This window comes from Corvus hawaiiensis, chromosome 4 (assembly GCF_020740725.1).
Source record: "Corvus hawaiiensis isolate bCorHaw1 chromosome 4, bCorHaw1.pri.cur, whole genome shotgun sequence".
In the NCBI taxonomy this organism is placed as follows: Eukaryota; Metazoa; Chordata; class Aves; order Passeriformes; family Corvidae; genus Corvus; species Corvus hawaiiensis.
In genome coordinates, this window is record NC_063216.1 from 14,443,721 (window position 1) to 14,458,006 (window position 14,286).

Sequence of the window (14,286 nt, forward strand, 5' to 3'; positions counted from 1 at the left end):
ATAATTTACATGAGAATTTACAGTAGCTCTAAACCCAAACCAAAACAAGCAAAAACATGATACCAGCATGACTTTATGCACACACAGTCAACAGTTCAGCTCTTTAGAGTTTTTCCTCCAAAATCAAACCATATTATTATTGTTATTTTCTTGAGTACTAATATTTCTCAGACTTTCAAGTTGTAACTAAAACATAGCTCTCCCGTGTCCTATGTAATCTAATAACAAAGACTATACAAACAGAATGACTTCTTAATAACATTTGCAACTATTCCTAGAGCCTCATGCAGGCGGATTTAATATCTATATATGTTGACACAGTAGATTCCATTCAATAGGATTTTTTTTTTCATTTCATTTAAGGGCTGGGGGAGTTCATTCTGATGTCCCTGTCCACAGCATTAATTTGTAAAGAGAAAAGCACTTTGTGCTGAAACAGAAGAGAATAGTTTTGTGGCAAAATATTTCAGCTGCAAGCCCCAAACTTGGAGAAAGCGTGTGCATGGAGGAATGCGGGCAGGGAAAAGTTCCAGACAGTGCAGCACAGGCAAACCAGATTTCTCTCAGTTGTGGAGAACCACAGAATGGAAACAGAAAGGTAAATCATTATTTGAAAAGTTTTCCTTTTCTAAGAAGAGGACAGAAAAGCTTGGATCACACTATAAACTTCACAGCATGCACCTTAATTTCTTTTAATTCCACTTGGAGAAAAAGGAGAGGAGAATAAAGGATAATTGTAAACTTGGTCATAAAAAGGGTTAAAAATGGCTCCAAGTTAAATCCTCCAGATATTGTGCTCCCTGTTGTGCTTGCAATTTTGGACAATTACTGTTCATTAAGTACACATCTCTCCTAAAGCCAGCTGGCACTAGAGAAATCAGATATTTCATGAGGTGGACAGGGCCTACCTTCTTTGAAGTTCTTTTATGCGAACCATCATGTTGAGGTGTCCTTGGGAGTACTGCTCAATCACGTCACGGACATCGTATGGCTTCTGAGCTTGCTGGGAAAGGAGGCAGGCAGCACGTTGAAAGGTGAGTATTGGTCAAACTGGATTTTTATTTCAGTCAGGCATTCATTCTGTTTTTTTATCTTCCAGAGCTTACTTGCCTGCCATTTTGCAACAGTTGTCGTAATGAATAAAAAGTATGCAGCCGTTGTGGGAGTGAATGAATATTTGTTGTGGAGATGGAGCCAAATGATTCCCATTACTGCCAGTTAGAGTCATGTCTTCATGTTACTCCATACTGAGCAAAATATTAGCCCTTCCTAGTGTATTTGAGAAACATGAACCCAGGATGGGTAATTTATCTGGGACTCTCATGTGCGGTATCTCCTGGCTCATTCCAAAGCCATCTGTTAATCATAATGTCGGGGGACTGAACCCCAGGGATTGGCCCAACTCAGAACACTTGGACCCAGAATCATATGTCTCTTAAGACCAAAGATGTCTGGTGACAGAAATATTGCTGCTTGAGGAACAGGGAGGACAGATGCTCTGCATAACTCAGGGGACTGCCGCACGTGGGTTTTGTTTGTGCTCCTTTGTCTTTCATGATACCTTCGAGATCAGAAAAAAAAGGTGCAATTCAAATAAAAAAGGACAGATAAAAAAATGCAAGAGAGTGAAAAAACTGCCACCTGCCCAGCTTTATTCCCATCCTAAGGAGAACCCAGATGCTTCTGCCAAGCTTTGGTTTCTTGCTGCAACTACTGTGGCTGAATTTTGAAACAGGTCTAGTGAATTTGCATAAAGTGATGTGGTTATAAAAGGTGCAGCACGGTGAAATTTTAGCAAGTAAAATCAATGTGTCTGTGGAGGTTTAAACACAAATCATGGCCTTTTGGAAAGACCAGCATTTTGAGAACCCTTATGGTAAATGTGGGGCAAGATGTCTCCCTTTTTGGCTCTGAATCAAGAAAAGAAGGGGGGGACAAAAAAGCAAAGGTGAACTGCAAATCTAGTAATTGGGAATTACTGAAAACAGCTCATTAGTCATCTTGTTGTCTGTTTGCACTCTGTCACAGCCTCAGCCAGAGCCATTAGCATGCACCACTGCACACATGCATTGAACACCTACAGTATGTGCTGGAGTCATGCTTGGAAGGCAGCCACACGATCCTAGAAATTTCAAATGAAAGCATGGAACTGGAATGGAAACAAATCCTGTGAAATGACTGAGGAAGCGAGAGCTCTTCGTGACAAAATGCCTCCCCTGCACTCAGCACTTACCTGCACCAACACTTCCAGAAGAGTTGTGGCTTTGGAGGTGTGTGTGTGCTTTTGAGTGCATTTGGGAGCAGAGGCTTTGCGGGGGAGGGAGGGTTCAGCTTTCAGTTTATCGTTTGGTTTTTGGGGTTTCTTCCCCCCTCCCCAGCTCCACATTTTGCAGATGCTGACACATCACTATTTCTGGCCAGAAAAGCAGCCTATTGTCTTCACCCCGAGAAGCAGTGCCAGTATCACTCTTTAGATGGACTAGTGGGGGGTGCCTGGAGAGCATTTTGGCTAAATCCTGTATCCTTTCCTTTGGACACTCTCTATTAAACACCATGCATGGCGCAGAGCCCGGATGTGCTGGGGAGTCTTCCCCTCCCCTCTCCCCCATGGGCTAGTATGCGCATAATTAATTCTACTCATTCCCAGTGAAATTTCTTTACCCCCTCAAAAGAATTCCTCTGTCTGTTATCCATTTCACCAAACCATCAGCTCCGAATCCTGTAGCTGCAAAGTGCTGGACACTGCAATCTGCCTGAGTCCTCTCTGAAGCTGAGTAAAAATATCCCTCCAGCTTTCACCATTCTTCCCTCCTATTTTTCCATAAAGCTTTGGATCTGGGCATCTTATGCCCTGCCAAACTTTGGCACAATCCCCTGCCATGTTTTTATTAGGAAATGCTAGAACGATACAACTGAAGCCAGGAGATAATGGGCTTCCAGGGAGGTGTGGTAAATGCAGAACTGAACAACTCCTTCAACTTTCATTCTGCTCATAATCCCAAATCCTGGCCACTTGAGCTCAGTATTCCACAGTCAGCATGCAAAACTAAATAATATTACCCAGCTTTGAACTCCCAAAATCTAACTAGCATGGGGAGTCCTATAAACTGTATTTCATGGCCCCAAGAAAGGAAGAAAAAAAAGATTATTCCTTCTTCTTCTTTTTCCCTGTCACTGACTCACAGAATTCTCTCCATAGATTGATGAAATTCAGTTTTTAAGGTTTGGCATGACTGCTACGGCCTGACAGCTCCAGAACATTAGGTCTCTAGGGGTTTGAAATATCCTAATTTTTAACCTAACTCATTTATAAACTGATTTTATCTTCCAGAACTGGTGTCTCTATTTTCTTTTACTATTTTTTTTTTTAATTTCCCATCGTGTTTATCTCTCTGGTATATTTACAATATAATCCTGCTCTCCCATTTTTTGCTGAGTTTAACAAACTGACTTCTCCTAGACTTCTTTCAAAAGGTAGGGTTATCTGAAGATACATGTCTGCATGGGATTAGGAAATATATAAGCTATTCTGTCTGCCCTAATTCAGAGTCTTCTGAGTGCTGGGAGCTTATCTCAGACTTCTATCCCTTGCATTTAAGTGCTCAGCTCTAATCAAACTTGCCTTAAATGTAAGTTTTTGATTTATTTTTTTAAAACCTCTTCAAAAGGATTATGAAAGGCTATTAACTTGCAGTGGATCCTCTTGGACAAAAAAGCATGAACCTTAAGATAGAAATAACGAGGGCTTTGAAAATCAGTCCAGAAGTTAATTTTTCATTTCCATAGCATTTCTAGCCCATGGATGATAAGAACGATGATATCAGGATCACATTCCATTCAAGTTTTATCATAAGAAGTTTCACTAAACAGGCAAAATGAAACAGTATTTTCAATGCTGCACATTTAGTTTGAGCACTTTTTAACCTGATTGAGAAAATTAACTGAACACTTCATAAAGACAGCAAATTTCCAGAAGGCAGATGCTCCACAATTTTATAAAATATGGCCTGTGAGGTCCCTTTCTGGGAAATACATTTGGAAATGTGGGTCACACCTATGAAAGCAACTTTGCACCCATAGTACTCATCAGTGAGGCCTATTGATCTGTCAGCCATACATAGCATGGGACTGAACATTCCCTAATTGATCAGATGATTGATAACATTCTTGTTATGATCAGCATTTTTACAGACACCCGTACAGAGGTGTTTTCACCTCAACAGCAGGCTTTTCTTCAGTTCTGCTAGTGCATGGGTAAGTATTGGTGAGTATAGTAAACACACAGAACCCCAAAAAACAAGTGCAGTAAGAAAAGAGAAGTAAAAAATAACGATGCTGACTCCACAAAGTCAGGGGTTTGTGTCACACTACACCCATGGATCATTGATAATTTTGCCCACACCATTAAAAAATCCACAAAAGATGTGAGACCAAGAACTTGACCAATACCTTTGACTTACTACACCACATTCACCAAGACAAGTCCACTCTGAGAGCACCTGCAATGTCAGGCAAGCTCACGAGCTGCACTTGTGATTAATCCTCCTGCTTACCTGAAATTTTCTTCTGGCCACAAAATACTGCATTCTCCTGATGACTTTCACAGCTGTTCTGTGTGCTTCAGTCAGTCTGCCAAGGAACACAAACACAGACACACATCAGCTGGGGGAGGGCAGGAAGGAGGAAAAATGTCTTAATGGAAGATGTTGACTCCAAGCACCAAAATCTACAACTACGTTTTATCTTTACAATGCAAAACTGCAGCGTAGCACGCTGTGTGTGCATTAATGCTTTGTTCTGCTGCTTTGCCTTCCTGCAAATTGTGGTTCTGAGTACTCAAAACTGATAAGTGAGACAATGAAAGCAGGTGTACAAAGATAATTCATGTGGAGGGGATTAGACAGGATTACTGTCAATGCACACAACTGGCATCAGTTTGAAGAATGAGAAACGTTTTTTAGAACCATGAGTACATTCCTTATTTTGCATTTCTTGAGTGTTTGCCCATGAGCTCTATTGCACAGAAATTAAGTCCTTTAAAAAGTACTTTGAGCTCTCTAAGAAGGAAAGAAAAATCAAAGTGTCACATCCTAAAAAAAAGTAAATTAAAATGAACACCACACACCCTCTCGGCACATGTGGGTGTGCATGTCCGTACGGGTATTCAAACACAGAACTGGACATTTTTAAACTCAGCTGTATCATTTCACCCAGAGGATCCTGCATTTACAGAACATTAATTGTGCCACTTGGATGGCATTTAATGACCACACCTCTTCTTTACAGTGAATTTTGGCAGGGTAGGGAGGAAGCAGGAACATGGTAATTATGAGTATTTTCTTTAAGGACTGACTCCTTCCCCATGGACTCCTTTATTCACTCAAAATGAGTGAACTAAAGAAAACAAAATTTTCTTTCCAAGGAAGCTGCATTGTTGGGAAATCTATGTTCTATATGGACATCATCCTTGACATGTGATGATAACCCTGACAAAACTTTCCAGCAAGATTTTTAAGTCTCCTGAAAACACAATCTGCTGCTTCTTCCCAGTGTGTCTGGCTGGGAAAAAGGAAGTATTGGCTTGACCACCTACTTGGGTGCCACAGTTTAGAGACAAAGTCTAAAAAGTGGAAAGGTTACAGTGGGTTATTCCAAAGTGAAGGAAATAAAGGCTAAACAAGCCAGAACTGTGTTTTAAGAATTAGCAAAATTATTCATTTTTATAATTATTCTTTGGGAAAAATAGTGCTTGTCACAGAATCATAGGATATGCTGAGTTGGAAGGGACCCATCAGGATCACTGAGTCCAACTCCTGGCCCTGTACCCCAACAATCCCATCCTGTGCCTGAGAGCTTTTGCTTGAGTGAGATACCACAGCCACAGGCTTTTAAAATAAGATTCCAGTAGCTTTTTCTTGCTCTTTCTATGTCAGGTCCCAGAAGAATATTAAATGCATGCACAAACAGGTGTCTGTCCTACCTATACACTCATATTTCATCTATCTGTGTATATCCATGCACATACCCATAGAAATACATTCACACATGCAAACACACAGAGACAAGGCAGGGTGAGCACGACTAAAGAGCCACCTTTGCTGCACACCATCAGCAGCACTGCTGAGGAGGAACCTTTACATTCGTGTAAGCCCATCAAAGGGATTTCAGAAATGTCACTGATGGGCTACCAGTAGTTTAGCCTGCAGGACCTTCATTATGGTGAAAGAAAAAGCTCTCAGCTTGACATTTAGGGCCCCAGCTGAGCTCCTGTGGCTGCTGACTAGAACAGAGGCGACACTGGTTGCAAATGGCACAGACTTGATAGAGAGGTCTTTGTCAGCCCTTACAACTATGGTTTGTTTTTTTTTTTTTAATTACCAGAAAAGAATCACAATTTAAGGTTTAGGGGTTAGCCAACCTCCCCTGTTAAGATAAAGACTTGTTAAGATAAAGCAGTTAAGATAAAAACTTGAAATCATCCCCTAGAAATAAATGATGTGAGACTTCATATATATACTTGAGGGATTTTTTATTAGGCTGATCCACATGAGACGGCCCAGTCACTGTTTAGACAAGCTTAAATGGACAAGCTTAAAGAAGTCAGAGATGGAACCAAACCAAGGCTGTACTTTCCTCCTAATTCCCCTCCTTCTGCAGAAATCAGGGCTACAGAACTTTTTACAGTTTGTTATCAAGCTAAAATGTTCAAAGCCATGAGACTGAACTCTTGGAACTTGATGTACAGTTGAACAGGCCTCATTTTCAGAGAGAAAAGTCATTAATTTGTGAAATACAGCTAAGAAGGTCACCCAACTATCATTCCAAAGCACTTGATATCATCATGTTCCAATTGGCAAAACTCACACCAATCTCTTTAGGAGCAAATTCTGAAATAAAAGTGACTGCTCAGATTTGATGGTCACTAGTGTTAAACTAGGAGTCAGAAATGTGTGAAACCTGACTTTGATGGAAAAATAGGGTGAAAAGGTGCAAATCCATAGTGAGACATGTGGATAAGTCATCCTAATTGCCCCAAAAAATCCCCAGGGAGCACAGCAGCTCCAGGTGATAGAGAGCAGCTCCAGATGAGATAAATTCCTGCTCTGTACAGCAAGCAGAGCTATCCTCCTGATGGGGTGTTGGGGCAGTGTGGCCGTGGTCCTAAACATTTTTTGAGAGTTTAGCTGATTTTCATAGGTTTTCGACCGCTAATGTCCACAATGGATAATTACAGCTACTACTGACCAGGTTACATTTATCCCTGGATGTAGCCCAACATATTTACCCTGCTAAACCTTCTATTTTATCCCAATCCCCCTGGATTAGGCAAAACTCTTTCAGCCTTGAAGGTGTCAGTCTGTCACGTTCCAGAAACATCCACCAGGAGAGAACTAAAGGACAGAGATGCTCTAGGCCCTGCTTTGGTAATTCTCAGTAGGAGCACAGCACCACTTCTGGATCTTCTGGATATTTTGGGATATGCAGCTGATGAGACAACAGCCTGAGGGAGGTGTGATGGACACCACACTTGCACAGTCTTTCCCTGTGGCATTTTCTAGGGACATGAGACAGAAAGGACAGATCTGCACAGGGACTGTGGTTTCTGTGTCCCTCGGGGGTGAGGATTTAACTCCTTTCATAGCTTGGCTCCCAAACAGCAGGCTCTGAGCACTTGCTCTGAGCAGGAACAGGGGTGGGTGGGTGCCAAACAGAGCAGCCAAACTCTCCTGCCTCTGTGCACCAGAGGGCAGTGGCACGCACACGCACACACACACACACGGACATGCTTTCCAGCACTTCAAAAAATTTAATTATTTTAAAAAATTTACCCAGAAACGCAAGCTTAAGCTCTAGACCTCGTAAGGATGGAGTCCACCACACTGAGGTGGGGTGGGTGGTAAGTATTGGGAAGATTGTTTTGTCTGTATGTTATGCTCAAAGGAATAGAATTAGAGTTTTATTGACACACAGTTAAATGCTTTTCCATCTTTTAACCTATACAACAGGAAATAAGGTTTTGTCAAAACCCTCCCCTAAAACGCTTTCTAAAGGAGAACAAAATGACATTTGAACAGAAGTGATCTGGCTTTGGGAAAGTTATGAGCACATAAATTAATAATTGAAGCTTGCAACATCTGTAACTATAATGGATACCATGAAATGTCTACTGAAATAACATATCCTTGGATCCATAAATGGTACTGACATCATCTCTAACTGTGTCTTCAATAGGACCCAAGCCTATTGAAGCCAAGCAGCATGAGTTCCTTACCTCTCTGCTCAAGGGTTTCTCAGCAGGATGCTCAATTTTAAAAGGGCTCAAACCTATCCTTAATTACAACGAGTCGTTCCTAGTTTGGCTCCTGGGCCATCACTGTGGTAGGGCAGGGAGGAAGGGGAGCGGGTGGTGGTCCCGAATCATGGATGTTCACACAGTCCCTGCCCTGGGGGGATGCTCAGAATCACTTGGCAGCTACCCTGGAAGGGCTGGGGAAGGGGACCCCTCTTGGCTGGCTCAGCCTCCCCTCTGCAGGTTCTGGCTGTGCCTGTGTGGGTGCAGAGCCTGGTGGGACAGCTGCGTGCCCAAGTGCCACTGCAGCCTGGGTTTGCTCCTCTGCTCCGGGCTCAGGCAGCACTGAACGGCATCACTTTCAGCTAAAACACTTGGATGCATTCAAGAGTGGCTTTTTTTTCTTTTTTTAACTGCAGGAAGGCGGTAGCTTAAGCCAAAGAAGCCAAACATTTTCTTTTTTGTTGAAAATAATTGAACCAGAGGAGGAAATAGAGATGATGACATCCAAAGCAACTGCAGAAACTATCCCACAGGGATGTTTTTATAACCTTTCTTTGATATAGCATTCTGTCTGTTAAAAGCTGGTGTTGGCCAGTTCAGATGTACTCTTTTTCTTCTTCTGTACGGAGCCTGATAACTTCCAGCTTAATGTGCTTTGGAGCAGTCAGGGGATGTTTGAAGCAAAAAAGAGATGCCTAAATGGACCCTAAAGCCAGGCAGAGTTACAACTACTGCAGGCCACGCTGAGGCACAGCTCAAGTCTCCAGACAAGCCTGTTATCAGTGGGATGCACTTTTCAGTCCAGCAGCATTTTTTTAATTGTTAGAGTTGACTTGGGTGTAGGGATCGGGGACGGACTTTGCCCAGGCTGTGCTGCAGGGTGGCTGCAGATAGGGGAATGTGCATTCCAGACTGGTTTTCCTGATGTTTATTCAGGTGTCATGAATTAGAGGAGTTATTCAGTGTAACATCATGAGCTGTGGAAAATAAAGGCCACTTCAGTAAGGTCAATTATAGCTCTCTGTGCCAGTTTGCCAAACGGGTTTGAGGATACACACTCACAGTGCCTGGGTTACTGCTGAGCTTCATTCATTTGTCAGGTTCTGGTTGCTTAGAGAAAACACATACGGAGTCACACTAACTCTGGTTTAATACCAGTCCCTGGATGATGTGGTAACTCCTCCCCAGAGTAACATACAGCATCATCTGCTCCAGAGTTGTCCACTTGGCATTAGTTTCTAAGCCAGCACAAACAGGGACTAGATCAATGATGGCAAGTGAAATGTACAGAAGTTATTTGAGAACTCAGCCCTCCATCTGCCTTTTTGTTTTCCCATCACATTTGATTAAGATTATTCGCTTTCCAGCTCTGTTTCTGGGAAGAACACTGATTCCTAGTCCGAACTTTAATTTCTTTCCATGTACAATTGTCTCAAATGGGCTGATATTTTATTAGGTAAAATTTAAAGGAAATCTTATTTGCACTGAAAGCAAAGGACAAGAAGGGTGGGAAAAGAGAAACCAGAAAGAAGATAAAATTAGAGAGCTTCTCACAGGCAGATGCAGCTGTTGGTCCACAAGAAGTCACACACACAGTGTGGACCTTCTCTTGCTGGAGAAAAGTGGTGGAGAGACATGGTTCTCATCACAAGGGAAAGGAGCTTATGTAATGTGGTTTTAAAACTGAGCGAAGCTGCAATGTCCAAATTTTAAAAAAATCACCTTCCCTATAAATGAAAATATTATTGCCTTCAGCTAAGCCAAGCCAGACAAAATGCCTTGAGCCTTTTAAACCACATGAGTTAAGAGAAGGTCGCAGCTTGAGTCTGACATGCAAACACCTGGAACTGTCAGGCGATGATTCTGGTTCCAGAGCTCATCTCAAGCCAGGAGCAGCAGAGAAGTACAACATAAATATAATATGAGAGGTTTCCAGTCTTGTAACATTTCATCAAAGCCTTGTAAAGAACAGATACTTCTGGAGCATTTCCACCACTTACACCATGGAAATTAAATAAGATGCTATTTGCACTGAAACCTGAGGGAACATTTCAGAAAGTGTTGGCACAACTTTACTTTTCCCTTTATTCCTATCACAACTCTACCTTAAACCTACCTCATCTCTATTCTAATCATATCCTTACCTGAACCTTTTCAAGCCTGTGTTTGGCTCAAAGCTACAAATAAATTAGGATTGGCTCCTCTCAAAGCAGCCTGGAGGCCTATTTGGCTTCACCACACTCTGCTGACAGCCTCAGTTTGTGAAGGAATGCTGCAGACTCTGCAAATCTCTCCTTTGCAGGTACAGTCCCAGGTAGGAAAGAGTACAGAAGTGAGAGAGTACAGAGAGCAAAGTTTGTGAGGGGCTGCTTTCTGGGATCTGGTTATTTTGCTGAAGATTTTGTGGCATTTTCTGTCTTCACCCACCCACCCATCCCACACACACTGCTGCCTCTGAATTCGTTCCAGAACACAGCTGCCTCTACTTCTACCTGCCCCTCTAACCTGACCTTCCCTGAAGTGAATGGGAAAGAAAGCAGATTTCCTACAGCAGAGAATTTAGGGGCAGGGAAGACAGTACAGGGACAGGACAACAGCTCTGAGGGAAACTGCCAGAAGAGGAAGAACTAGGACATCATTTAGAGGGAACAACAGGCCAGCCAATATATTGGCGTAGGAAGCACCACTGGGAGAAGCAGCAGCACAGGGTGATTGCTTCATGTTGTCCAGGAGCAGAATAAAGTTAGTAAAAAGCGCCTGAAAATGATCAGAGGTGGATGTAACCTGCTCACTGAATGTGATTTCATGAAGAAGAAAAGCCCTGAACTTGGAGTTGTTTTTCTCAACCACAGACAGTTGGAGTTTTCAGTTACAAGTTTGTTCTGTAATATTACAAAGTGGGTTTATTGAGAAAGTGGGAGAAAAGCACTGTGTTAGTCCCCTGCTAATTAAAATGCATAATTAAAATGAGTAATTAAGCTTACTACAGAATGCTCTTGTGTCTGGGAGCCCAACTGCCCTTGAACAACAACTCATCTGCTGAACTGTCTCTGAGAACTAAAGTAGCCATTGGATATTGTGGTTACATCTTTCCTCTATTTTTTGTTGGCAGCAAAATAAAAGTTCCTGGTCTCTTTTCTGCCATTTTATTTCTTCCATTCTTTCTGCAATGTCAGAACAAACAAGATGATGTCATAGGGATGTCTTTTCAGTGTGGAAGTGAAAACACAGAAAGATTTTCTTTTTTCTTTTCTAAGCAAACAGCTTCTAGAAATTGCCACAATAACTTCCTGTGTTAGCGCTGACCATCACTACTGCTGGTCCCAGGATAGGTGAAATGCTCCTGTCTCCATGCCAGTTCTCATTTGCTTAGAAACTCCCTCAAGCCACAAACCCCTTCTTGGGATGTGGACAGATAATGACACATTTTTATCCCACATATTACAACTCACTAATCCTAACAGCTACGTATTTGTTTTTAACTTCTCCCTGCTCAAAACTTGGTCTTCATGAATTAATCTTTTAAAAAACACCTCCAGACCATCTAGCTGGTAAAAGACACTGCAGAGACAGCCATCACCAAGCCCAAACAACTTCCCAGAGACGCCTTTCTGGAATCTGAATAGCCTTCCCATCTGTGCAGCACAGGAATGGGACAGCCTTCTTCCACAGGTTCTGGTTTGCTCACTAAAAAAATGCCACAACCAAAATTAATGAACTTTAAGACTTCATTTTCCTCTTCACTGTATTCAGCATTTATGGGAACAACGTGGTGTTGTTAATATACACCAATGACTAAGCGCTGTATTTATGCCTCAATGATTTTCTGTCATGAGAATATAATGCCTGGCAAAGACTGATTCTCTGAAATACCAGTTTGTTTGGGGTCATTAATCTTAATTCCTATCTTGCCTGAATAGGAACTGGATAACACTCAAGTCAGGGAATAGTTCTGAGAATTAAAACTTCAATGGCTTTTGGGCTGCCCAAGGCTTTACATTTCTTTTAAAAAATACGTAATTAATTAATCTGCACCAAGTACTAGGGAGAGACCCTGTGGAATTAAGGAAAATGCTCCTTGCGGCTTTAAAAAACAAAAACCAGTGGCTTTTGGCAGGATCTTTCCTTAGTAGTTCTCGTGATTTAGTAGTTGCAGCAGGGCTATGGAAACACAACTCCTGGGTTCTTGAACTGATTGATTTAACTGGCCTCTGTGTTTCTGGGCGATCTTGTTCAAGTTCTTTTACCTGGCTGTGCTCTAGTTTATATGTCTATAAAATAGGTGTAAAACCTGCCTAAGTCATGGAGGTGTCACGGGGATTTTAAGGCATTTAGCAGTCCCAAATGAAGTTGTATTTTATTTATAGAATGACTCAGCAGAAAAAGAAAGAAAAAGAGTAGTGACAACATGTTTATCCCTTAATGGTGATGAGAAGCAAGGGATACTGCTCTGCAGGCTTGGGATAAACTGCCATGTCACTGACCCCTGAGCAGAGGCTGTTTTCCAAAGCATTCTCCCCTCTCCACCTTCCCTGCTCCTCCTCTTCTGAGCACCTGAGTAATCCCTGTAGGAATTAGTTCCCTGTTCACCAGATACTCAGCAATGCAAGACACCCGCAGCATCTGAAGCCAAACAGGACCATTAGATCAAAAATGTGACCTGCTCAACAGTGCAGGGGATTGCATTTCACACAGCTGCCCTTGCCCTGAGCCAAAAACCTTGTGTAGGACTAAAGTAACTTTCCAGAAAGGCATCTGGCCTTGATAGAAAGACCTTTATATACTGTTAAAAAGTGCCTTATTTTTTATTTAAATTTGTCAGTATTCAGCTTCTAGGCTCCTCTCTCCAACTGGAGTAGCAGAGCAGTTTTAGCCTTTTCCAGCCCTGTCTTTATTCCAGGCACCTTCAGGGGTGCCAGATGCACTGCCCATGGCCTGGCAGGGAGACCCAGCCCTGGTGTAGGGAAGAGAGAGTACAGTACTGCTCTCTGTGGAATTGCAAGGGGAGACTGAAATCCTACAACATTTTTTTTCATTATTTTTCTGCCTGTGGTTTAAATCATGCTACCAGTAATTTCAGAGATTCATAATAGAAATGCTTAGACTGGTTAGAATGGAGAATGAATAGGAAGGTCTGTGTGTGGAAGTGTTAGAAAGGAGCACAAAAAGCCCTGTGAGGATGGCAGGTGCTAGACCATGAACATTACAGTACAATTATGAACAGCTTTGGAAAATACCCAATTCAGGAACACAAAGGAACAGGTTCAGTCTGGAACTGAAAAAAGGCCACTAAGAGGTAATGGTAGGACAATACAGAACAGGGCTGGACTCTTAAGACATGCTGGTAAGGAGACAGAGTGGAGGAAACAAATTCTAATCATTCCCAGAGCTGGCAGAGAACAGAGGAAATAAAAGATTCTGGTCACTGTCAGCTCCCAAAGGCAAAAAAGGTTTGGTGGCACCTGGGATCCTGAGGAGATCCCAGCATGAAGATTCAGTAGAGCATTACATGGACTTCCACACAACGGCACGAAATCCTGAGCATCCTACCTGGATGCAGATGTATTTGTGAGTAGCTGGTTATGGGATGTGAATCACTGAAACTTGCCATCTTCAAAGAAAATGACCCTGCCCTCCACTAATATTTTGTATCGAACCTTGGGACACAACAACCAGTTCATACCAGCAGAAAAGACCCTTGAAAACTGGTTCTCAAACTGATCTCCTATTTGATCACCTGCAAATTCACCTTTTAAGGGTCTTCTCAAACCCACAGATATTCTCACAAGGTCCTTGCAAACTTCCATCACAACCCATTTTGAGCTCCAACGCCAGTTTCTACAAACCCACGTGCCAAGAAAGGATATTGCTTTGCCACTGGAGGAACTGCCATTTCAAAACCAGACAAAAAAATCACGTATCTTTAGAAAAAAAAAAATTTAGTGTGCATGAACTCTTTTGCAGACAACAGTGATCATACTCATAGAACCTCA

The 14,286-nt window shown here is 42.2% G+C and overlaps 1 protein-coding gene across 2 annotated transcripts in view; it reads right to left on the minus strand.

Moving 5' to 3' along the window:
- Window positions 1–4,631, minus strand: part of LOC125325234 (potassium voltage-gated channel subfamily KQT member 1-like) — a 200,974-nt gene extending 196,343 nt beyond the window's left edge. For both annotated transcript variants that reach the window (XM_048302108.1, XM_048302109.1), the window contains exons 1-2: window positions 4,554–4,631; window positions 909–1,003 (exon numbers count right to left, since the gene is read on the minus strand). In XM_048302108.1, the coding sequence (XP_048158065.1) occupies window positions 909–1,003; window positions 4,554–4,586 (128 nt within the window). In that variant the 5' untranslated portion in view covers window positions 4,587–4,631. The remainder of the gene's footprint in view (window positions 1–908; window positions 1,004–4,553) is intronic.
- Window positions 4,632–14,286: the final 9,655 nt, after the last annotated feature.